The 25,623-nt window shown below is 42.9% G+C and overlaps 2 protein-coding genes across 6 annotated transcripts in view; both read left to right on the top strand.

Annotated features, from left to right (window-relative positions):
- The window catches only part of RELN (reelin), a 288,920-nt gene extending 273,717 nt beyond the window's left edge, over positions 1-15,203 (top strand). Inside the window, exons 58-64 of the mRNA XM_051610928.1 lie at positions 151-224; positions 1,022-1,183; positions 1,529-1,686; positions 2,690-2,909; positions 3,810-4,007; positions 4,405-4,503; positions 14,057-15,203. Coding sequence (XP_051466888.1) covers positions 151-224; positions 1,022-1,183; positions 1,529-1,686; positions 2,690-2,909; positions 3,810-4,007; positions 4,405-4,503; positions 14,057-14,153 — 1,008 coding nt within the window. The 3' untranslated portion in view covers positions 14,154-15,203. The remainder of the gene's footprint in view (positions 1-150; positions 225-1,021; positions 1,184-1,528; positions 1,687-2,689; positions 2,910-3,809; positions 4,008-4,404; positions 4,504-14,056) is intronic.
- A 5,904-nt stretch (positions 15,204-21,107) lies between these two features.
- The window catches only part of SLC26A5 (solute carrier family 26 member 5), a 34,933-nt gene continuing 30,417 nt past the window's right edge, over positions 21,108-25,623 (top strand). Inside the window, exon 1 of one of the 5 annotated variants that reach the window (XM_051623204.1) lies at positions 21,108-21,213. The gene's annotated coding sequence lies outside the window, so the exon portion shown is untranslated. Of the gene's footprint in view, positions 21,243-21,922; positions 22,087-25,623 lie in introns of those variants that run through there. The other 4 variants (XM_051623191.1, XM_051623212.1, XM_051623200.1 and 1 more) reach the window with 4 other exon arrangements.

Genomic DNA, 25,623 nt, shown 5'->3' on the forward strand with positions numbered 1-25,623 from the left:
TCTTTTGTTTTCCATCCCCTTTTGATGGATTTTGTCCAAGATCTAAGTTGGCAATCTCTTTTATACACCCCATAAAGAAAAAAAAGGAGAGCAAGATTTCATTATATATCACATGACTTCTTATAGTAGCCAATTTTCTTTGTGCTATAGATCGTGGTTGGCTGTGAGGCAAATTCTTGTGGGGACCTCCACTCTGTGATGCTGGAGTATACAAAAGATGCCAGGTAAATGACAGTGCAATATATAGACCTAAAAAACCCAGAGAGCTGTTATTTATTAAAGCAATTACTTTGATATTCATCTTGTAACAGGATCTGAACAAAGCCTCTTTGCAAGCACTGGGATTTGTCTACATAACTTCCATAAATTCTCTGTATAATTTATCCCAGATGTTGACAGATTCATGGCACTGAGCTTGCAGTTGTGGTCATGAACATGCTCCTGTTTAAAATGTGCTCAAAGAAAACCCCAATTCACAGGAAACTGTTGTCTTAGTATGATACAGAACTATATTAGGACCAAGCTATAATGAAGTGGGAGTTCCTTAATTCTGTTTTGATCTTTAACTAGCAAACAATTGGTAACACCGTCTCCTTTGCTGTAGTATAGTAGCACATTATAATTTGTAAAAGTGAAGATATATTCTGTGCTCAAATGACTGTGGGTGAACATGGGACTCTTCTGAAAACTGTAAGAGAGAGACTAAGGAGTAAACTCCAAAAAAAATTCTTCTGTCGCCCTTGCAGAGAAGCTCTGGGTTAGATTCTGGTGTTAGATTCTGATCCCCACCAAGGGATTCACAGCATTCAGACCTGGTTCTGAAAAGTCCTTCCTGGCTAAATCCAGGGCTTAAGCCTCTCACTCCATGTCTATCTGTGGCTACAGAGCATGGAAACTATTGTTGACAATCTCTTGGCTTTGTTTAGTAAGACAGGCAATGTTGTGAGCCTTAGAAGTTACCTGTTTCCCTTTCATTATTCTTTCAGTCGTTCTAAACCATATATTTTTTTGTTTCCTACAGGACAGACTCATGGCAGCTTGTCCAGACTCACTGTCTTCCTTCATCATCTAATAGCATTGGCTGCTCCCCATTTCAATTCCACGAAGCTACCATCTATAATTCTGTCAACAGCTCCACATGGAGAAGAATAACTATCCAGCTGCCTGATCATGTCTCATCCAGGTAGGTTACTGAAAGGTCAGCTCACTGTGTGCCTGTAAATTGTCACCCTTGTTTCTGGCACTGTTGGCACTTAGAAAAACTGGTGAATTAAAAATGCTTCCTTATTGCTGGATTTAGATCTGATATATAATTAATGTTTTTGAGGAAGCTTTTTGTTAATAGAAGTGACTACTGCCAGTGATGTAGTGGCACCTATTCGGGGTGGGTCTTTCCAGTTAGTGAAGTGACAGCTTCTTCATACAACATTTTTCATTACATCTGCTGCTGTTGTATTTGAACGTTGCTGTACTGATGTGTTTAATTGCTAGACATCATAATACAGTGTTTGGATGTTGGTATTTGCAGTGCAACTCAGTTCAGGTGGATTCAGAAGGGAGAAGAACTAGAGAAGCAAAGCTGGGCAATTGACCACGTGTACATCGGGGAGGCGTGCCCTAAGCTCTGCAGCGGTCACGGCTACTGCACGACTGGAGCTGTTTGCATTTGTGATGAAGGATACCAAGGTTTTACTTCTTCAATTTCTTTCTTACAGATCTGCCACAGTCCAGCCTAGCTCAGAATTAAACAATTTGGAAGTCCCATCCCTGGAAGTGTTCAAGGCCAGCTTGGGTGGGGCTCTGAGCAACATGGTCTAGTGGGAGGTGTCCCTGCCTATGCAGGGAGGTTGCAACTAGGTGATCTTTAATGTCCCTTCCAACTCAAACCATTCTATGTTTCTATGAAAAAGACATTGTGATGTACCATGTTTAAATTCATCACTGGAATGCTTAAGTAACAAATTCTAAATTAATAATCTGTCAAAGCTGCAAATAACAGCTCTTCCCTCCCTTTACTGTTTCTGGATTGCATCAATAGTCTCTGCTCTATGGCACTGTATGTAACACCCATTCAGCCTTCATCACAGGCAGAATGTGGCTACCTGCTTATCCAGAAATGGCTTCCACCCCTGTACTCCTTCCAAGGTGCACCTACTCCCAGTAGATGTGTACATGGGATCTAGATGTTGGTGGCTGGTCCCTGTGAGGGACTCACTTCTGTACCCCATCAGGACAGAGTGCTCTGCTCTCATACCATGGAGCAGCAAAGCACATCCCTGACGGTACCTGAAGATCCTTGATAAACTCAAAATGCTTTGTGGGAGTAGGGCCAGTGTTAAATGTCTTCCAGGACACAACTTGATAAGATTGGAACCCTTCCCTGTTTTAGACATATTCCTCTTCAGCTGGCAATTTGAGGTTTCATGTGTTGGTGTCAATGCAAAATAGGAGAAACCCTGTTGCAGTTCTTGCAGTTATACTGCTGTAAAAGATAATAATTGCAGCCTTAGTTTTCTAAAATTGAGTGCTGCTCAGCAATGTGCACATTATTAATGGATCTACTGAAATATATTCAGCCTGTAGTCACACTGTATACTGGGTCACAACCTTAAATGGAATTAAAATTAAAATCAATTTTCTCAATTATTTTGGGTTTTGTTGTTTTATAACTTCCCTGTGTCATTTTTAGGTGATGACTGCTCCATTTTTAGCCATGATCTCCCCAGTTATATTAAAGATAATTTTGAATCTGAAAGAGTAACTGAAATAAACTGGGAAACCATTCAGGGGGGAGTGATAGGGAATGGATGTGGACAGCTGGCACCCTATGCCCATGGAGATTCACTTTATTTTAATGGATGTCAAATAAGACAAGCTGTGACTAAGCCTCTGGATCTCACCCGAGCAAGGTAATGCTTTCAGCCTAAAATACTCATGAGAAAAGAAACTCATTATATGTGCATGCAGTCATATAGGCCAGTATTGGTGAGGATGGACTGACCTGGCTCCATTGCACAGTGAGATGTGGCTGGCAGATAAACATTGGGGTTGGCAAAACATTTTCTGACTTCCATTTGGGAGATGGATAGTGAGGAGGAAGCGGTGTCAGATGAAAAGGTCAGATGTCTTTGTCATGCCAAACAGAGCACTGTCTAGTAAGCCAGCACTGACAATGAAGCCACTGGCAAAGACCAGACTAGATTGTCTGGATCAGTGCCTGATCTGATAAGACAAATCCCATGTTTGTGTGTGCCTCCACGCCAGGCATGACTAAATATGTTGTTAGTCATTACAAACTCATTTTCCCCTTACAATTTTCAAATAGAATTATAGTCACCTGGCAATGAACGGGAGTGTCTTTTTCATCTATTGAGCTCTTTGGCCATGGAAAAACAAATGCAACCAGTCTCTGCTGGCTCTTAATAGAGTGACAGTTTTCTGGACTGGTTTGTGTTTACTTGTCTAAAGCAAGATTAGAAAGAGGATGAATTAGCAAATGGGCCAGATATAACTCAGGCTCTTCCTTTCTTATTTGAACACACGGGTAGAATATGAGAAATCTTTTAGGAACTTATTATATTCAACCTTTATTTGACCTATATACCAACACATTATACATAGTAAACCATTCCTTTGAAAGGGGAAGTGTGTTTTAGAGATATGAGAACAGTTTCTTTTGCAAGTAAAAGTAATGATTCTTGTGGATGCTCAAAGTTTTAATAAAGTAAACGCAATAAACCTGGAAATGCTATCATTCCTGTTTGAATACTTTTTGCATATTGAAATAGGTTTCTCTCTCTGTTTTACAGCAAAATCATGTTTGTTTTGCAAATTGGAAGTATTTCACAAACAGACAGTTGCAATACCAATCTGAGTGATCCTAACACTGTAGACAAGGCAGTGCTCCTCCAATACAGTGTAAATAATGGAATTACATGGCAAGTAATTGCACAGCATCAGCCAAAGGACTTTATACAAGCCCAAAGAGTGTCTTATAATGTTCCCCTGTGAGTACTGAGTCACATTTCATTGCCTCTAAATGCACAAGACAGATTTCTGCTAAGAAAGACTCTTTGCATCACTGTAAGGGAAAAAGTTGAGGAGAGGGTAAACAAAGAAGAAAACTTGAGCGGAAGACTAAGAAATTCCAGTGTAGTGTTTACCAATATACTTGAAAGAAAAACAGAATACTTGTTTTAAAGATGGGGGTGGAGGAGGAATTCCTCCTTATCTGTGTGCATTTTTCACCATTGCATGTCTGGTGTGTTGATGCTCGGGGATGTAGAAATAACACTTTGACTTTGCAAAAAACAGTTCCTGTTTTTTGGGGTGGGGGGGTAAATAGGGCTGTGGAAACCACTGGTAGTCTGGAGCTCTCACAGGCTCTTGTGTTTGTGACAACAGGGAGGCACGAATGAAAGGAGTCTTACTGCGCTGGTGGCAGCCCCGTCACAACGGAACAGGTCATGATCAGTGGGCTTTGGACCACGTAGAAGTCGTCCTGTGAGTATCAGCTTCACCTCATGCCACCCCATCTCAGAAAGCACTGAAATTCCTCCAGCATGGCACAAGTGTTAAGCTCAGTAAGAAGTGTTGTGGCCCAGGGAATCCTTTCAGAACCAGTCTTTGCTAATGCTCTGCCCTGACTGAACCATCAGCGGTTAAGACAGTCACAAAATACGTGGCACAGCAGGGGTATGTGTCGTGCATTGTGGAAAATGCAGGAGGGAAAGGGGCTTATCACCACCGAGTATTGCTGCATTCCTGGAGTACAGCAATGGCTGCAAACTATATTGTGCTGGGACACAAGAAAGGATGCTTCTGTTCAACACTGTGCTGCCATGTAAGGCTGATTTATATCCTTTCAAAGATACAAAAGACTCTACTGTATTGCTCTTTGCACAAAGTAATGTTGTTGTGCCTCTGAAAAATTTGCATTAGCAACTAATGCCTTATTCATTTCCTTTTTTAGTAAGAAGGATACTGTTCAGAAACAGGGTTCACTATATCAGGTTCCTATGGTCCGAGCTCTATATTCATCCCCTTGTCAAGATTTTACCAAGTAAAGTGTCTGCACCCTCCTGATTCTCCCATTCTTGAGATGGGTTTCACTGGCAGCTAACCCGTTTTTCCTGTGTTGTGTCATGAAGAGATGACCTGCTTTTTCTCTAACAGTTTAGTTCCAGTAGAAGTGAAATTCTAGTGTCTCCACGGGTGGGAACTCATCGCTGACAGTGGTTGGCAGAGAGAGGCGTGCCTGCTCCATAGATAGGTTCAAACATTCCTTTTATTGAACAATTTAAAAAACAGCAATGAAGAAATTAGGCTTGAATAACCTCCAGACCGTGTAAATATAACCATGAGGTTTCTGGATTAGCAGAGACACTGCAAGTAATGTTTTGTAACAGTAGCAAAGTGAATTATCTGATTGCTAGTTACCCCTCTTCTTTCCACCAAGAAGCACCAGCTTGCATGGCACTCATATCAACTCCAAACCAAACTGGTCCCAACACCGAGTAACTGTACACCCTCTGCTGCTTTTACACACCTTGCTGGGCTCTGCCTCCATAACATTAAGCTTAAAGCTTGAAGGAACAGAGGGACAGATGTGATTCCTGGCTTTGTTAATCAATGGCTGTACAATGCTGCATCAGGAAATATATGGAAGAGTATGTAACTGCAGGAGATTCACAGTGTTTAGGAAACCATAGGAAAGGGAACTGTTTTTTTCTGAAGTATTCCCATGTCTTCCTGCCTTGCAATTAAAAAAATAAAAAATCAGGTGGGGAAAAAAAGAAGAGCATAATACTTTTTATCAATCAAGCATTGAATTAGGGAGTATAAGTAGGAATAGGACAGATCTTCAAAAGTGATTCTTAGGCTGAATTTTTGAGAATTTCTTGGTAGTGAGTTCTGCCGATTTTTAGACTAGACACACAAGTTTAGTGGTAATGTGTCAGTCATGAGAGAGATGTTATACTAGAATGGAGACAGCAACAGAAATGCTATGGTGAGTAGTCACACTTTGACTAGAGAAGGAATCAGATGGGCAGACAGTGCCTTCTCCCTTCTCTTCTATTTCTCCTGTTACAGAGCTTTAAATCTGTTCTGAATATTGGCCAAAATATCAGGCTAGAGACAGATTTCCATCCTGTTCAAGTAACACCTGATAAAATCCACAGATTGTAGACAGACCAAACCAGACAAATTTCTCCTTTACTAAGTACTGTGAAGTGCAGTGCCACGGCAGTGTATTTCCCAAAGGCCAGATGTGGAGTTCCAGCCCCTATTAACTATAACATGTGAGACATGCTGCTCTCAGGAGTGGCAGAATTACATGTCATGGCACATCTGGTTCATATGCTGCATGTGCTCAGACCTGACAGATGGTTTTGACCCCTCTGTTTTGCTTCAGTTCTATCTGCACCTTCTAATTCATCAAAATATTCTGTAGACCTTTTAAATTTTATTTGCAATTAACCCACAAAGATTTCAATAAAGCCTTTGGAAGGCTTTCTGAAAGGAAGCACACTATTCCTTGTTCACAGATACTCCCCCCTGGGTTTTCCTTTAGCTCTGCTGTTTCACTCTGCCACCTCAAACCAGTCCCTTTGCCCCCAGCACTTCAGTTTCTTCACCTGTAAAATGATGAAGACGCTTGGTCACCTCCGTGAAGCAGTTCCAGGAATACAGAAGGGAGCCTGGATTGGTGTCTGTTAGCACTAACACTGTATGATCCTGCACACACTAGGGCTATCAGGATTCATACCATGAATGCTAGGGATAGGGCTTAGCTTTAGTTCTTAGTATTTCTTCATTTTCCAGTCAAGGGCACAAAACCCCTGCCTACCTCTGGGGAGACCAAGCCACCTTGCCCAGGCAGTTTTCCAGGGAGAGGCAAGGAGGCAGTGTGCCTCAGGTGCTCTGCCCGTCCATTGAGATTGCCAGAGGAGAGCTCTGTGGGCAGTAGCTACCCTGGGGCTGTCTGGCCTGGCTGCAGGGAGGCATGGCCTGCAATAAAACCGTTCAGCAAGGTGCTGTCATTACCTCTTCCCATTCATTCTATAGGGAGTCACTGGAGGGTCAGCAGGCTTCTGCCTGGCTTATTTGTCCCAAAGCTGGGATACCTTAGAAAAGATCTGTGCCTCCTAAATTGGCAGTAATTCCTGCTGGCACTCTGACCCTCCCTCAGAAAGCCATGAGCACCCCTGGCTATGGGACCTGCTGACAATCTCTGTCTCATGCAGTCTGTGCTTGGTCCTCTAATTGCCCTGCACTCCATCACCCACAGGAATGAGACTCCATACACCTCTCTGAGCATCATCAAAATTATCCTCACTGGCCCTAGTTTAAGTCCCAGATTTTCATGTTTGTTTCTGAGCTGTGTTGCCCACATTGCCTCAGCAGGCAAGCCTCCAGCCTGTGAGGTGTTACAGCAAGAAGCCAACCTATACCAGAAGGTGTGGTTTGGGGCATACAGGAATTCCTGGCTTTCCATACATCTTGTCTTGTGTTTCCTCTGCTACCCTGTGGGCTGCCAGAGAGACCTGGTTTTCCCACGTGCCCCAAGTGTTGGCTTGGCTGCGTGCACACCTAGGTGCTGTTCCAGCTTCCTCTCAGCCCACAGGCAAGTGAGCCATGCTCTTCTTGGGCAGACTAAGGGCTAGAGCAAGAGAGCTGGCAGGGAAACACCCCCAGGGAGAGCTGGTCTGTAGGGAGGTAGCATCACCAAGGACTTTCTTGATTTTCTTTCCCATCCAAGATGGAGGATGCCCCTGCTCCTCCTTACAGCACTCACCTCAGGGACAAACCTGTGAATACCTGCTTTCATGGCTCAGCCCTTCTCAGCAATACAAACATTTGAAAGTAGTTCTATCACAAGCCCAGCTGCCAGGTCGTAGAACAGACTCCACTTACAGCTGATGCACAGGGTCAGGACACTCTGTTCAGTCTAATTGATTTCTGAGACAAAAGCCATCATCCTCTTACCAGCAAACACATTTTCAGGATGCAACTTCTTTGTTTCCCTTTTGCTTCCAAGATAAGTTTGCTAGGGGAAAAAAATAACCTACAGATTATACATGCATGCAAAATACCTGATGGTGATAAGAAAGGCCAAAGGCAGGTGCTTTTGTATGTTATTCAGGATCATTCCACTTCTGAACGAGTTCTTTGAATCGCTCATTAAAAAAGCAGCATTGTTAAGGCTGTGATGCAGCTGCAAATGATGCTCAAATTGAGCATCTCTTTCAAACAATTTAAATGCAGTACCTGCTTTGAATATGTTACATATTAAATTACTCTTGCCAACTAACCACATGCCAACTTATTTTAACAATGGCTGACATCGGACCTGTAGTGGGGAGAGGATATTAGTTATTGAGTTGCCCAGTTCCTTTTAAAGCTAGTGCCAATTTTCTTCATTAGTACAGCATTTTTTGTCTTTATTCGTACCAAAAGCTTTGGCACAACTCTCACATGTCCCATGTGGCTCTTCTTAGGATTAAAAAGTATTTTACCTCAGACTTAAGGAGGAGTGCTTTTCAGTGGCTCTGTATTTCTGCCCTAAGAAGAGCCCATGTCCAACCCAGCATTTCATTTGCACATTGTTTTTTCCCGAGGCACAGCTCTCAGCCTGACTGCTGCACAGACACCACACACTTGTTTGCATGTGCATTTGGTACTGCCATTCCTTTGTGATTAGGGCAGGCCCTCATTGGCCTCCTATAAGCTCAATTCTGGTCAAAGGTATTGAGAATGGGCAATGATAAGCTAAACACTAAGGGTCTGATGTTACTTTCTTTGCACCCCAAAACTTGTGATGAGATCCAAGGGAATGTGAGTTGTGCAAGGAATGCAAGAAATATTAACCCCACCTACTATCTTCTGGCTAACCTTTGGAAAACTGAACAAATCTCTCCATAGCCATCACTCCATGCTCTTCATCGTCAAGATATTCTCACATTTTTTGGCACAAATGATTTAGTGAGAACTTACGTTGCATTTGGCACAAAGAATGTTTATCCTTACTTTGCAATATTGAAATACAAATTATATATTGTGGCTCTAACAAGGAGTGCTCATGGTAAAAAATGAGGTAATTATCAGAATATTCACAACATTTATGCCAAATTTAATATGATGCAGTTTGTGCTTTTATGACATTTTTATTATGTTTCTTGAAAGTGCATGCTGAATTTTATAGAAAATAAAAATATAAACGTTGATATATAATATCAGGAAATAATTTGTTCAATTTTTATTTTCAAAAGAGATGAAAAGTCCTATATTGCCTCTAAACCTCATCAGGGTTTTATGACTAATCACAGTGCTGCATGCATTGAAAGGCATTTTCTAACTTGTGTTGTATTTCATTGTTTGCTGTCATTGGTTTTACACTAGAATAAGGTAAGTGCTTTCCCTGAATCAGTGTCAAATGTATGTTGCTGTTACAGCTACAGTTCTTTCCCAAAGTTTTGTCAATAATGGGTTGATGGAAAATCATTTGTACTCTCTGAGTTATGCCACATACTTCTTGAGGGCCCTGATCCTGCAGGGAGCATCAGGGGAAGTTAAACTTAGCAGAAAGTGTTTGGCAGCTCACCCAGTGCCACAGAAACTTCACTGAGGCTACAGTGAGAAGAGCTTCTCCTTCTCCTGTGGTGCAATGAGACCTGCAAGTGGAGGGCACCCAGCGTGTTGAATGGGCAACCTCTTACCTCCAAGGGGGAATTCCCACTTTTTTCCATAATTAGTGGTTACAGAGCTGAAGGCACAGCCAGGTGGTGTATGTCTGTCAGTCTGTATGGTGACATGGTCACTCATGCCTCATAGACGTGCAGCAAGTGTCTGCCAGGTAGTTCTTAAATTTCTTGTAACTCTGCCACTTTGTGCTGGTTCAGTAAACAGATACCACAAACCAACATGACTGAGCTCTGGGTTCAAATCTTGACCTTACAAGAGCCAAAGAAGGTCTGTCATTGATAGAAGCCATCAGGACTTCAAAGCACATCACTTTTCTCACTACAGTACCCTCCTAAAATAGCATTTGTAAGTCAGCCACAGAATTTACCCTGAGCCTAATCCTGAGAGGCCTGTCTTTGCTGTTTTCTGTTCATGTTTTGTTATCCAAATATTTGTTGCTTCTATTTAGTTCCTATTATGCCCCATCAATTAAAAATAAAAGCATTAAAATAACAAATTATATTAGTATATTTTGGGGGGTTTTACCATTTCATTTAGCTATGCTCTGTTTTCACAAATCTTAAATTGCAGCCTTGAAGTTCAAACTGTACTTTAGGAAACATGCAATAGCCAGAATGCTCTATGAAAGACTAGAGATGCAGAGCAACTCCTTCTCATAAGTTGCTTTAATCTAAGTATTTACTTAATATCTTAATATGCCCTAGATAGAGTTCTCTTCTATATTGGCTGCATATAGTTTTCATATAACTAATATAACTTCAGTGACTTTTTCAGAAATTACGTAGTTTCCTATGTAAATTGGAATAGTAGTATCTTCTATTTATTTTTTAATATTAATGCACTCAGAACTATCACACAGATTACACAGTAGGTGCTCCTGTTAATTGCTTTTTTGCTGTTAGCTTCATCAGCAATACATGGAAAACTATTTTGGAATGGTACTTTTCATCTGATGGTTCAGTGAATGCACAGAAAAGGCAGAAGGCTCAGCATTTGCTGACCACACCATGACACACTAGCAAAGCAGCCTCTGAGTTGCCACCAACATTCAAACAAAAGTCCCCTCCATACCCTTGAGGGTATGGAATAGAAGGGTACCTATTCCTAATATAGCTTGATGCTCCCCATCACATTTTGGCTGCTCCAAACAAAATACCAGCAGCAAAAGTATGGTAAAGCCTTTTATCAGTCTGTAAAAACACATAATAAGTTTGTTATTAATAGTACTGAAAAAACCCCTCTTAAATCCACCAAATGCAAGAAATGTGTAAGTACTCCTGCAGACTTTATTATATAATTCTTATTGTGATCTTGTAAAGCACTATTGATCTCTCTTATACAGTGCTTGCCTCCTACCAATATATAAAATTAATTCAGAAAAATAAATAGAGCTACTCTCATATTGTGGATACCAGACTACACATACTATACAGTAAGACACAATACCACAATATACAGAGTATACCTATTGACCTATAGCAGGAGTTAAAATCATGCCATACGGCAGGCATGAACATGTTGTGTGGCATCCAACCAGTAGTTGGAAAGCCCATCTCAGACTTTGGTGGAGAACAAGCTTGAAACATCTTACTGCAAGTGAAGAAAAAAAAAAAAGAAAAAAAAAGAAGAAGAAAAGAGAGCATTTAGTTCTCAGGAATTTAGTTTCTTGTACTTTTCACAAACTGCACTGCTGTGGTGTTTGGTTTAAGACAAGGAATAGATGTATTTCCATTGGTTGCAACATCTTGATCATCTTTAAAAATTGCAAAACAGACTGAATGCATATTAAAAAAAAAAAAAAAGTAAATATTTAAAATTATTAGGCAACTCCTTCTATTTTCCTTTTTTTCCAAGTCTTTCTTTTCCTTTATTTTTGCTGTGTTTTCTTTTGTTTTTTTTCTTTGTTCATTGTTTTAAACATCTTTATCATCACTTTAAGGCCAGATACAGAATAGTTGAGCATTTGAAGTGAAATAGAAGCCAGGTGCATCTTGCAGTGTCCTAAACAGGTCTTGAAAAACTCTGTTTAGCTGTTGCTGAATGGAAACAGACGAAAGGCAGCAGGGAGATGAGGGAATGCAAAAGCCCCTGGGCGGGCAGGTCTGCAAATGCCCTGGCTGCTGAGAGGTGGGATGTGCCTTGAAGGCCCTGTGTGTAAGGAACAACCTGCCTCCCAGGCAATGGCAATTAAAGTGAAGGCAAGATTAAGCTCTCCTTCAAGGCTCATGGCCAATGGCAGCCACTTTCAAGAGCAGATTCAGGGTTGTCATTTCCCTCCTACCTTCTCAGTGAAGCACTTGGCGTTGCAGTGAGGGTGATGTTGCACGGAGATGAGTACAGGACCAGATTAAAGACTGGTCTTCAAGGCTTCTTTGCACTTGAGCTGCCAAGTGGCATTAGAACTATATAGACTTACTGCTGGCACTCTCTCACACAAAACTCTTACATATCAGCATAGACCTTTTCACTTGAAGAAATCAGGACAAGTCAACCCTCCCCTAATTGCTTAATGCTCTAGAGCACTGCCTTACTGTGAGAGCACCAAAAGTTGTGCCAAGTTTAGATCTGTTTGCTATCATTGGCACCAGGAGCTCAATTTTGGTTTGTTCTTGTATGTACATTCCAGGGGAAACAAGAAAAAGAAAAAGAAAAAAAAGTGTCATTTTCCTGTAAAATTGGGTGAAAAAATTTGCAAAGCCTTGGAAAACTAGTTGGAAATTGGAATTGCTCAAGGGTTTATATCCTAGATTTTGACACAATTGCTTTTATTCAGTTTAGTCAATCATGTTCTAGATCAGCTGTAGAAAAGGATGTAATTTTGTTATACATTTTTAGACAAAGTTATCATACTGTATCGAATCTGTCCCTGCCTCTGGAGAATCATACTTATTTGGCAAAGCATGCAATTATTTCTTTTTCCTAAGGGCCACATTCACTAAAAATCATCTTATGCACTAGAGAGGAAAGTATGACTGATTGCAATATGAGTATTTACTTTTTACTCACAGAGAAAACTCACAAGTGAAAATCTGACTTGCACCCACAAAAGGGAGATTTGATGACTTGAATGTCTACTGCAGGCCTTTACCTCACAGATTACCTTCAAAATCTGATGGAGACTCCTGGCAACACTCAGTCCCTTGGAATACAGATGCTTAGGCCAGGCATCCTTCTCCCACTTCAAGATGAGCCTGGAAAGCACAAGGTCCTAAGTGGGCAGAGAGGAGTAGGAGAGGGAGTCAGAAATTAGCTTGAGACTGCATAGTCTCACTGTAATTTTGCAGCTTCTTTTGCCTGGAAACCAAAAGAAAATTTGGCCACGCAGTCACCAGCAGTTTCTCCTGGGTGAAGCTCTTTGCAGCTGCTGGAGCTGGTTTTGGGTCTGCGTGGTTAGTGCTGTGCTCTGATCTCTGAAAGAAACTGCATCCTCTGACTGCACCTATGGGCGTATCTTGCATGCCACTCTTCCATGCAGAGAAAGGGGCTGAAAACTAGAGTCTGGCTGCAGTATATGATGCTATTTTTATTTTTAAAAGTAGTTCTTCTGTCAGAGGGTCTTTCCCATACCCTGGGACTCTACAGTGCAGTGTGCAAGAGAGACTGTCTCTCTCACAGCCACAGCTTGGCAGCTCTACAGGGCTGGCCAAGTGCTCTGCCAAGGTGTAGGTCTGAAAGGAGACATGCTGTATGTAGCTTCAGAATAGACAAACCTTTCCATTCTTATGTAATTCTGAGGTAGGTCTTCCCAACAAGTGTCCTTCCTTCCATTAGGCTGCAGTCAGGCTGTCTCTTGCCTGGTCTCTACTCCCAGATGTGATGATGCATATTTCCTAGATCTTCTTTAATTTTGGATGAGGGGTGTAAGGGAGGGTAATGTTAAGTCTGCGTAGAAGCGTTGTACTTCACTTCCTATATAACGAAAGTGAAAGCTAATGGAAGTGGACTAAAGCTTTTCTTCTGCTCCCAAGATAAGGCAGTTATGATCCAAGACAGAAGGATAACTGGAGTATACACCCACTGTGGAGAATTGCCCTATACTGAGAGGGTATGAAGTGCATGTAGCTTTAGTGAATCTGGCCCTAGGCAGCACAAGTTTTCATTAGCTGAAAGCTTTTAACCTTTCCCTACGATGATGAATTGTAAATGAAAGCAAAGTGGGACAGATTCTCAATCACCTTGTACCTTGCTGATGTACTGAGGGTGCAACACACACCGCTTTACACAGGGCTGAAAGGTCACTCAAGGAAGGAGAAGAATCTGTCCCACTAGCTGACTGCTCTGAAAGAGTTTAAACTATGTATAAAAAACTGACACTCTGCTCTTCCTCCCCCCTGCCCTTTGGTTTTAACAGCACTCGCAAACAAAATTACATGATGAATTTTTCACGGCAACATGGGCTCAGGCATTTCTACAACAGAAGACGAAGGTCACTTAGACGATATCCATGAAGAAACGAGAAATTTATCTTTTTTCCTCCCAACATGTGATGTGTTGCTTTCCATTCTTTAAATCTAGCACTGCGTCTGGTATCAGGACTTTTCTGCAACTGGCTTAATGAATAACTGAAAGCCTCTCTCAAGACAGAGTGTACACCACTTTTTCGCACTGTGAACTAATGAGAAGTGACTTATTTTCTCATAGGTAAATGTTTTAATGTTGATGTGTCTGTGGAAATTGTGATCTGTTGTAATATCAGTTACAGTGGCAGTATTGGAAGTAAGCAACTAATTCTGTTTAACAGGAAAAAAAAAGTTTAAGCACAAAGACTTTTCAGATTTTATGTCTAAAAAAACCTACTTACTAAGTACATAATTTAACGTTCTTGGTCACATAGGTATTTAAGTGCACTGTATTTCAGCTCTGTGTCATTTTATATGATTAAGTTATCATTGTTTGTCCTCTTTGTATTCTCTTCGACAACATGACACATTGGCACTGTATTTACTTGTTTTGTTGTTGTAATATTTTTTGCTGCTGATTTTTGGGCTATTTACCTTCTGACAAAATGTATTAAAAAAAAAGAGATATCAAAGTACCTGATCAAGAAGATAATTGCAAAAAGTAGTTGTAAAGCGTTGATATCCTTCAGTCTTATTCTTTGACATGTCTGTTGGTTAGCATTGTTTTGTGGATAAAAAAGAATGCTTGACATTAAAGTTTTTTCTACTAAGGATTTGTTGATGAAGCCCCAAACAGAAGTTCCCAATTCCCTGTCTAAATGTAGTCAGTTCTCTGCAACTGATTTACTTACAGTAACTGCCATTTGGTGTCCGTAGTAATGGAGTGATTTGTAAACAGTGAACGTTTCATCGTGTTCTCTTTGGTGTTTGTTTCTATTGCGGGTCATGTTTGTATCTTCTGATAAAGTTGTATCTACACCAGCAACGTTATAATGCCCCTATAGCCCTAAACTGTCTATTATCATAAATAAAATGCTTCACTTTATGGTGAACCAAGCTAAAGATCCATGCTTCAATAAAAATAATGTCAACAAAGAATTCTGACGTTAGACTTTTCAAGCCATGCAGGCTTTACATGAAATCATAAACCAAATTATTTTACTAAATACCTAGATTACAATGCAAACACCAGTGGTATTTTTTAATATGTAGTATGTTACACTTAACAGCACTTTGCAACTAACACCAACCAAGAGATCTTGCCAGTCCCACCTGTGGGGATAACGTGGTCGTTGGAACAGGTGCTAGTGCAAGGGATGGAATGGGACCACTGACCAATACACATGCTCTCACAAATCCAGCGTGCATGTGCCAGTAGGTGTGAGAACTACAGTGTAGTAGCACTAAGGAACCTTGTTTGAAACAGTCCAAGTTGCTAATTCTTAGAATCATAGAATCATTTTGGTTTGAAAAGACCCTTGAGATCATTGAGTCCAACCATAAACCTAAATCTGCCAAGTCCACCACTAAACCATGTCCCTAATCATGACATCTACACGCCCTTCAAACACCTCCAGGGATGGTGATTCAACCACCTCCCTAGGCAGTCTGTTCCAGTGCTTGACCTTTCAGTGAAGAATTTTTCCTTATCTCCAATCTAAACCTCCCCTGGCACAACTTGAGGCCATTTCCTCTCATCCTATCACTTGTAACTATGGAAAAGAAACCAATTCCCACCCCACTCCAACCTCCTTTCAAGCAGTTGAAGTGAGTGATAAGGTCTCCCCTCAGCTCCCTTTTCTCTAGACTAAACAATCCCTCTTCCCTCAGCTGCTCCTCATCACAGAGAACTATCATACATACCTGCTCAGAGCTTTTGTATCTGCTTCTGGCACCATCCTGGTCTGCAGCAGAACACATTCATGTTCAGCCATCTAAAATGTGTTTAACTTTTTAAGAGGTTTTTGATCAAAGGTACCTGAAAAGTGCAGGAAAAAAGGTCATTCAGTGACCAACTAGCCAAAATGTTGACTTGATAAAAATCATGCAACAGACCTTTGACAGACCTGGAAACTTTCTGCAACCACTCAGCTTCCTGCAGCTGCAAACTCATTGAACTGTTTTGGAGAGCAGTGTGTGTGCTTTCAATTATTGAAACAAGACAAAGGATCTATTCAGAGAAAGAGCAGGAAGAAAAAAAAAATTGTTATTAAAGAATATAATAGCTTAATGTTTGAGCAAGAGTCTTTAAAATATTGTAATAAAAGTTTCACCCACTGAACAAACAAAAATGCAAGATATAAACACTCGTATTTTTAAAGATAATTTTATTTGTCCTAATATGTCAATATATGGGTGATACTTCAATCTAAAATGTGGCAAAGCTAGTGTGTTGCTAGGAAATTGATTTATTTTAAAGACTTTAGATACAATGAGGCACTTAACCTGACTTCTCTGTCCAGGTAATTGACCAGCATAATCAGAGAAGCTGCTTTTCACAATGGTATTTATTTTCTTTGAATAATGTATGTCATCATGAAGACTGAGGAATCCCCCAAGGCATTGCACCTTAACTCACTACAAACTGTGGTTATGCTTTCCTCAAGAAAATCATCCCTGCTGGCAGATTCCCAAGTGATGTTGGCATTTGTACTTTCTAGATTCCAGGAAGTTCTTCGTTAGATTTTTTCCATTCCTACAGCACTCAAGGCAGCATGCACATACAGCATGCTCAGTGCATGTACTGTTTCATTTTTCTTCCCATATGACTGAAAACAATGAGTCATCTGACATTAAATAGTTGTTAAAATAGCAAGGGGGACACAGCACATAATCAGTGGCAATAAAAGAGTGACGGTGCCATAAAATTTACTAATAAGCTTATCTCCTGCTGTAAAACTTTGGCAGTCATTAACTATGAAACCTGATGCTTTGAGTATGCCTTATAGTCCTCATTTCTCCTGTCAGCTCACTAACCCATGGTCCAGTAGAGTAAGTAGAACATAAAAGAAATGTAATAAAAATACAGAAAGATGAAGCTCTGACCTGCTGGAGTTCATGGAACAACCAAAACCTGAAGTTCTCATAATTTTCCCTGAATGTTCTTCTCTTGAGCTTGCTTCATCCACAGGCAATAACATCACCTTAGCGAGAAGAAACAAGTGTAGCACAAGTATTTTGAAAGACTGAGTTAGGCTTTGCATTAACTTTTCAGTTTAAAGAAATAGGTAGAAATTAAATAACACAACAAATACACTCAAGGACAAGACATTATCAAAGAGCAAGGTACCAGCAGACCAAGTGGCTGAGTACCTGGCTAGGCAGCAAAACTGTAGGAATAGAATCAACAGTGTAAAGCAGTCAAAAAAAAAAACAACTGGTTTCCATTATATTGATAGAAGTATTTATGGTAAAACATGGTAAATATACATACAGCTGCCAGTGCTGGTAAAGTGGACAGCAGTTGCCAGCTGTTGAGCCCTTCACTTAAATACAGATATAAACAAGTTGGAGAGACTGCAGAGTACAGCAGAAAAAAAAAGGCCCTTGAAACCCTGAGCTTCCAAGTCAAGTTGGTTTGTTTAGGCTAGATAGGAAAACATTTAGAAAGAGACATGACAACAGCCATAAACATGGATCTTATGTTTTACTTACTTGCTGACCCTTCAGGGCAAATGTCACTGGCCACAGCATCGTCCCATCACTTATCCCTCAGTGGAGAATGGGGTTTGGTTATGATCCCAGCAGGAAGCCAGCAGGAGGCTCCTGAAACCCCCAGCGAGCCGGACACCAGCAGCAAGGTAGGACCTGCTCCATTCACCCTGCAGCCAGGCTTAACTAAATGTGACTCAACACTGGAGTGACAGGAACAAGCACACTGTAAAGGGGAGCTGCCCTAATCCCGGGCTGGAGAGATCAGGAAAAGGGCTTGCCTGACTTCAGCACAGCCCTAAAGAGCTCTGCAAGGGCTGCTAGCAGCCTAGAGCAGCTGAGACCACACAACCACTTGCAGCACATCTCCTATGAAGGAGATGGAGCACCTACCATCTGCAGGTGGTGGACCTGCTCCTGGAAGAAATGACAGTGAGATACAAGGCTGCAAAAGTCATATTGGTGACCTGTGGATGAACTGTCAAGTGTTCTTCCGTGTTACTGATGTTTTAGGACTGTTGTTTTTTTCTTCCCCATGTCTTCTCAATCTGGCAGCAAGCCTAAGGACTTAGGCCCATGGATGGCTAATTATCACAGAGCCTGATGGAGAGTTTGAGCCACCACCTAGTAAAAATGGTTTAAATTAATAAATAAATAAATGAAATAGCTGTGCTATTTGCTGAGCCCACGGGATATGGCTGATAACTCCAAGACCCATTCAACTGGTTTATATTCATGACTGGATATGCAGCTTAGCTCATTTAATATCACAACCTTCTCAAGGGACATTTAGTATTATTTGAGTTCAACCACTTTGAAGGAAGGTCTCACAGTAAAAAAGAAAAACATCCTAATGTTCGGCCATCTGCTGGAATAATTGTGCTCTTATGGACAGTAATAAAGCTTGACATGACTAATGTGTCTGTATAGGATGTGGGTAGTAACTAATTAACAGGAGTAAATTGAGAACCAAGCCAACTGCCACTGAAATCAGTAGGAAAATCCTTGTAATTATAAATGCATTTCACTTCAACTTGGAGATGTCCACCTTGACTTTACTAACTCAGCTGTTTTTACTTGTCCCGATACTGGTGTTAAGTGGTGAAATAGATACAGAGGTTTGTCTGCCTTAGGAAGTTATCTCATTATTAGAAGAACTCTAAATGTAGTTAGGGAGCAACCAGGAGTGACTCAGTCATTGGAGCCCATCTGATGCCTTTTACTAATTTGGGATTTTGGACATGGGATGTCCACGCCAATAAGACAACCAGAAGCCTCCACACTCCCCAGCCCCTCAGCTAGCTCCTGTGCCCACACTCGCTACCAGTGGTTGTTTGGGGAAGTTGTGAACTAAACAGCCCATCAGCTGGAGCTCAAACCAGTGAGTGGTGCTGGTCTGGCCCCTGTGGTGCCCCAGAGCTTTCCTCATGCTGCAGAGAGCGATGGCTCCTGCTGCACCATCCCCTGTGAGACAGACAAGGCCTCTGAGCTCACACTGGGCCCTCTGTCATCACACAGCTCCACTGCTGTGTGTGTCATTAACCAATTTCCCCTAATTATCCTCCACGGGAGCTTTTTTAGTCTCTCCAATCACTCATACTGTTTATTCTATATTCACTTCCCCTCCCTTTTTTTCTGTTGTGACCAAAAATCCCCTTTTCATCTTGTCCCTGCTGAGTTCAGCACTATATTAATCCCTGCCCTTCTCTCAGAGCCGAAGAAGTGAAGCATCTTTTACCATTTTAGATCATGCTGGAAGAAGGCATAAAGAGAACCCTTAACCTCCCCAGGGGGTCACAGTAAAATGTGCCCAAGAAATTAAAACCAGCTTCAGTTCAAGTATGTAAATGCAGCCATTGACACAATTAGTGTAACATCCTCTGCAGTGTGAGTTACTGTCACATTCAAGTTCATTTATACCTTTGCGGATCTTTCTGGCAGGAAATCTACTGTTCTCATGTTTGTTTCAGGCTTTCTCTCCTCCCTCCTCTTTGTGCCCTGTGTATAAGCACAGGTTCAGAAAAATATAGCGTTTTGGATAAATAAATATGAATCAAAAATTATGTATTTCCCAAGGTATCTCCATTTACCCAGTTCTGTATAACACTTGGCAGGCAGCACCATTCTATGTGAAGCCTGATACATGTGGCTTTTCTAATATATCACTCTGAAAAGCCCTTTTGTTACAGGCTATTTTGGATAAAATAAGTTATAACTGGTTAATAAAACCAGTTATAAGAAACATCTTGTTTTAAATAACTTTTGGAACTTTTGAAATATTTAGACCTTGAAACTTCTCTGACAACACTGAAATGTAAAGTACTGTATTTCATCTTGAATTCATTTAAATGTTATTTAAGTTACTCTTAAACTGTAACAAGGGCTAAAATGTCAGGAGTTATTTTAAGGTTTTCAAAATAATACATCCCTGGGAACATTTTTCACTGTTTTGTTCGTGGTCTCAGGGAGTAAGATTTTCAACATTATTTTCCCTACCAGTTCTAGACACAAAACCAGATCTCCAAGAAGCTGAGAGGAGGAAAAACATTTTCTCCTGGGGCGGAGACAGAGCTATGGGGATGTTGGAAAACATTCATCTGCCGAGGTCTGAAAGATGAGATCCGTGAAGAGATTTCACCGATTCCTGTGTGTTCACAAGTAAATTGTGCGCCCTTTGCATCCCTGAGCGAGTAACGCACGTCCCTGGCGAGGCTGACCCCCCGGGCTCAGGCTGACAGGTGGGTCTCTCGGGCAGCAAAGGTGGCAAAAACAACGCTGTTCGTTAGAAAAGAAAACTCATTGTAAGTCATTGAGGTATCCGATCAGCACCTGCACGACCGGCACACCTCCACGTCCCGCACCGGCTGCACGCGCGGCATTTATCGCGGGACAGAGCGTTGCTGCCTCCTTTGCCGGGTCCCTTATGGGCAGCGAATCCTGCAGCTTCTTCACGGGGAGCGCCGGGACAACCCGACCGGGGGCTCGTCTGGCGCCGCGCGGAGCGGCCCGGCGGACGGAACGCCCGGGCACCGCCGCGACCCAGCGCCCGCCTCGGCCGCCCCCGCCGAACGTTCACAGTTCAATCAGAAGCCGATGATACGCACGGGAGGGGCCGGCAGCGCCCCCCGCCCCGCGCGCGCCCCCCGCCCCGCGCGCGCCCCCCAGCCCCGCGCGCGCCCCCCGCCCCGCAACGGCCGCCGCGGCGCCGCCGGGCGGGGGCGCGCACCGCAGCCCCGCGGCATGCTGGGTGCTGTAGGCCGCGGCGGGGGCGCGCCCGGCGGGGGCTGCCTGGAGGACTACGAGTCCCATCCCCGCCCGCGGCCGGCAGGGGGGGCTGGCGGCGCCCGCCCCGCGCCCCTTGCGCTCACCTTGGGCGCGGAGCGGGGCGGTGCGGGGCGGTGCGCGGCTGTCGGGGTGCGTGGTTCCCCGCCGGGCTGGAAGGGGGGAGCGTCTGGAGGTGAGCGGAGCTCGGCCGGGTGGGTGGAGGTGAGCGCGGCGTGCGGCGCCGGAGGGGTCTCTCCTTCCTGCGCGGATGAGGCTCCCCGTGAGGAGCGCCGGGTCTGGGTCCCGGTCTCCCGGTGCCTGCGGCTCCAGCTCGGTCATCCCGGGCCGGGGACTGGCCTGGGGGACGCGTGGGTCTCGCCCGGTGCTCCCGCCTCTCTCCCCGCGCCTCCCCTGCTCCCTTCTCCCCCTCTCCCCGCCGGTCCCTGCCTCCTCACCCCGCGCTCCTCCCCGCCGGCCCCCGGCGGAGCTCCCTGGGGCCACGGGAGCGCTGTTGAAGGCACTTGTCCCCGAGGCGGTGCTCGCCTCGGTGCCCGGCCCGGCAGCCGCTCGGCGCCCCCGCCCTGGGGCTCGGCGGAGCTGGGGCTGCGCCCCGCGCCCCGCGCCGGGAGCTGCCGGGAGCGCGCCGGGAGCTGCCGGGAGCGCGCCGGGAGCTGCCGGGAGCGCGCCGGGCGCCCGGGGGGGCCGGAGAGAGAAACGTGAAAGGGGAAACCGGAGAAGGGTGCGGGATCGGTTCATTTCCTCGTCTCGCGGCCGCAACCCCCTGACTTGAAGCTACGGGCTGTCAGTTTGGGGCAGAGCGACTGTCTGGTAATGACAGCACGTAACTGCTTGGTGCTTTGCTGCTCGCTCCAGCCCGAAGGTTTGCAACACCTTTCCAAAACCTTGGCTGAGCTATCCCTCCCTCCCCTTAATTTTCTGGCAAATAAGAAGACTCTGGCTTTCACTGTGTCAGTCTTTTTCAAACTCTGGTCTGCGAACTGTGGGGAACACTTTGAGCTCCTTAGAAGGGATCAGTGAGAGCAACTGGGAAAAGCCAGCCAGGAAAGTAAGTAGGCTTAAATTTGCTGTGCTGGTGCCTGCACTACTGTTGCAAAACTTTTAATTCTCTGAACATTGAAATACAGCTGCAAGCTTTTTTTCAGGGCGCTTCAGAATTTCAGATAACCCAAATGGCTGTTGCAGCAGGCTGTTAGAGATAATCCAGTAATAAGAAAAGGAAAAGTATTTTTAAATTACTGCCATTAGTTCCGCTGATGACTTGGCAGAATGTACATTTATAATTCTTCGTATCTATCACACTTAACACAGTTGCACAGTATTGGTTTGGTGGAGTTGACTGACAGTCTTAACAAGGGTCTGGCCACTGGTATTTTTGTGGTCAAAGGTTTCACAAAGGAAAATGAAACATGCCAGACAGAGTTTTAAAATATCTTTGACTAAATGTGCAATAGAATCTATTCTGGGCTAACAGGTGTCTTGATTTACATAGCAGAATTTTCCCAGGTACGATGCTGCTTTAGTAGCCACTCTACAAATGGAAAAACTAAGGTAATTAATTGCACAGTTTCAGAAACAAGCATATGTGGCTGACTTGCACTGATTTAACTCTGTGGGGATCAAGTCTCACATTGGCCTTCCTCAAATTCCTTTTTAATACTTGGTTTATGTCAGTTCCAAGCCTTCTCAAGACACATGATAGGTATTCCAGTACTGTGTTTAGCAGTATTCCTGAACCAAATTATTTTGTTAATTGTCTTGCAATGTACTGTGAAACATCTCTGAAATGGAATGGGGAAATGGAGTGCGTAGAGAATGGAGCTTCACCCATGCAAAGTTGCTGTTGATAGCTGATAAAGCTGTTGACCCTGTTGTATAGACTTGAGGGCCTTAACTCGGAAGTCTTGAGCTAAAAGCTTCATTACACTTACAGGTATATTTGTGGGGGGAGCTGAGGCAATATTGGATTATAACCAGAATCACATTTCAGTAAAGAAAAACTTGAAGTTCAGTAAGAAAAAAACCTGCTTCTCCTTCCAGGCTTGGGTTCTGATCACTAAACTGTGTTTCATCTGCCTAAGTAATCTGTCCAGAGCTCATGTGGTTTTTTTGATTGTACTGTACAAACTCTGTGTAGGGTAACAGTATGCTTAAAGGCTGACATACAGTTTAAAAAAGTGAAGATGGCTGAGCATGATCATGGGGAAAAGGGCCTAGGAAGTCGTGAGGTATTTAGCCTCTGCCACAAACTGAGCCCAGTTTTCTGAGCTAAGAGCTTACTGAAGTGCTGTGTTTGGTTCATCCATCAGATCTCAAGACTTGAGCCATGAAGCAGCTATCATGTCCGTCTGTAGCTGTAGCAAATATTCCCTTGGGACCTTTGATACCAAGATATGTCTATAAGTTTGTGCAAAGAGTTGAATGGGTTTTGCAAGTCAATTACGTTGGTAAGATTTAGATTTTATTAGTGCTCATAGGATTACACTTGTGAACAACTGGCCTATGAAGTAACTTGGACTACTATTCTCAGAAACTGTGTCTTTTGTGCAGTAGCAAGTTGAAAAGACCTTCAAGGTGACAAACAATAGTGTGATTCCCTTCTTGGGAGTTCTTTGGCAATGAATCTGTATTTTCACTGCGTTGGTGGAGTCTCTGTTTCTCCAGCCTTCACTGAAAAAAAAAAAGAAACAACAAAAAACCACACAACAAAAAAACCCCAACAACTTTACTGTGAGCATGACAGAGCACTGAAACAGGCTGCCCAGAGAGGTTGTGGAGTTTCCTTCGCTGGAGACATTCAAAACCCTCCTGGACACGTTCCTGTGTGATGTGCTCTGGGTGATCCTGCTCTGTCAGGGGAGTTGGACTGGATGATCTTTCGAGGTCCCTTCCAACCCCTAGGATTCTGTGAAGAATTCTTACCCATTTTGTACAGGTGGCAGGTAAGTTTTGCTATTCTGCTTTGTTTGTATGTCCCATTTTGCTTGAGTTCTTGGTTTGTTAGGCATTTGGATTTTTTAGATAATTAATAGATTTTAATCTGTTAATCTAAAAGCTAAGATTCTGACACCTAGACTGAGCTACAGCTGAGGTCAAATTGTTCATTTTAATCTGTTTTATGGAAATCAGGTTCTGGAGCAAGTCTGGTATTCTTGAGAATTCCTTGGAAAACCTCTCATAATGAAGCATGGACAGGAGTTTCCAGTCCATATCAAAGATCGCAGTGTCTGTTGTTTGAAACATCCTTATTGGAGTCATTCTACTGGGCCCAGATACAATTAAGGATTGATCTAGGTAGACATTACAAAATTTCAATTTTGGACACCTGGTTTTTATGGAGCAGAGTTCAAAACTCCCTGCACCATCCAGGAAAAAACTCGGACTGCTACTCTGAGTTGTCCACAGGGAACACTGCCTGATCCTATTCTCACAGAGTTCTGCTATGTTCAGGCATGTCTGAAGAGTCACGTCTGAAACAAAACCACAGATCTTTCATAGATACAGGCATCTGTAATATCTCCTCTAAGTACTGAAGGTTTGCTGCTGCTGTCATAACTTTCCCAGAGAAAGCTGGATCCAAGTTTGATTACCACTTCAGCGTGTTGGGATTTAAGCCTGTGTCTCCCCTTCACTAGGATAGTGCCATGGCTCCACAGCTTTGACTTAACACTGGTTTCTAAGCCCTTCCTATTTATTTACTGTTTCTTTATCTTCTGTCTCTGGTCCATGTCATTTTTCAGCTTGGAATTTGGCATGGGACTTCTTCTTTGCCTGTTTTCAGGTCTGTAGTATATATTTCTGGGTTTAGTTCTTTTCCAGTTTCATACTTAAAATCGATGCTTGTGATCTTTTTCCCTATGACATTGCAATGCTATCGATGATGCTGCATTTGTGTCTATATAACTGAACAGGTGACCTGAATATTTAACTTACTGCAAATGCAGTGACTCTGATTTTTATTTTTTTCCCTACTATCTGTTGGCATTTGTTTCCTTTGCATATGTTTTCTGGGGAAGGAAAGTTCTTGCAGGAAGAAGTCACCAGAAACTTACTCAACCTTTCTTCGTTTCATTTGATGATCCTCAGCCCAGGCACCCTTGTTGCTCTTCCAGCTCCTTCATTGTGGCATGTTGTTTTGCTGTGAGCTGTTGGAGGAGTCCATTTGTGCTGGGTTGTTCTGCCAACCACACTTGAAGAGTCAGTTGGAGAATTCCTTGCCCCTACACACCTGTTTGCACTAAACTCTGTGACTGGTGTCTTTACAAATCTGGTATAGATAATATTTTGGTTAGTGGATTCTCAGCTTTACTGCATGCTTGGATGATGAGCAAAAGCTCTTCACAGAGCATAAATATCTTCAGTTCTACCTAATAAATGCCACAGATTTATAAAGATCTGACCAACACATCTGAAAATCCTCTGCTTCAGTAGCCTAGTAAAATTAAAGTATATATGCAAGGACATGAGCCTGGTACGTTGTTTTATCATTCCTGTGCTCTGTAGCACAGAATCTTCAACATATGAACATGTTCAGTGCCAACTGGTAACTAGCATCATCCAAAGCAATTTTCCTGTATTTTCCATC

Source organism: Apus apus, chromosome 1 (assembly GCF_020740795.1).
Source record: "Apus apus isolate bApuApu2 chromosome 1, bApuApu2.pri.cur, whole genome shotgun sequence".
Lineage (NCBI taxonomy): Eukaryota > Metazoa > Chordata > Aves > Apodiformes > Apodidae > Apus > Apus apus.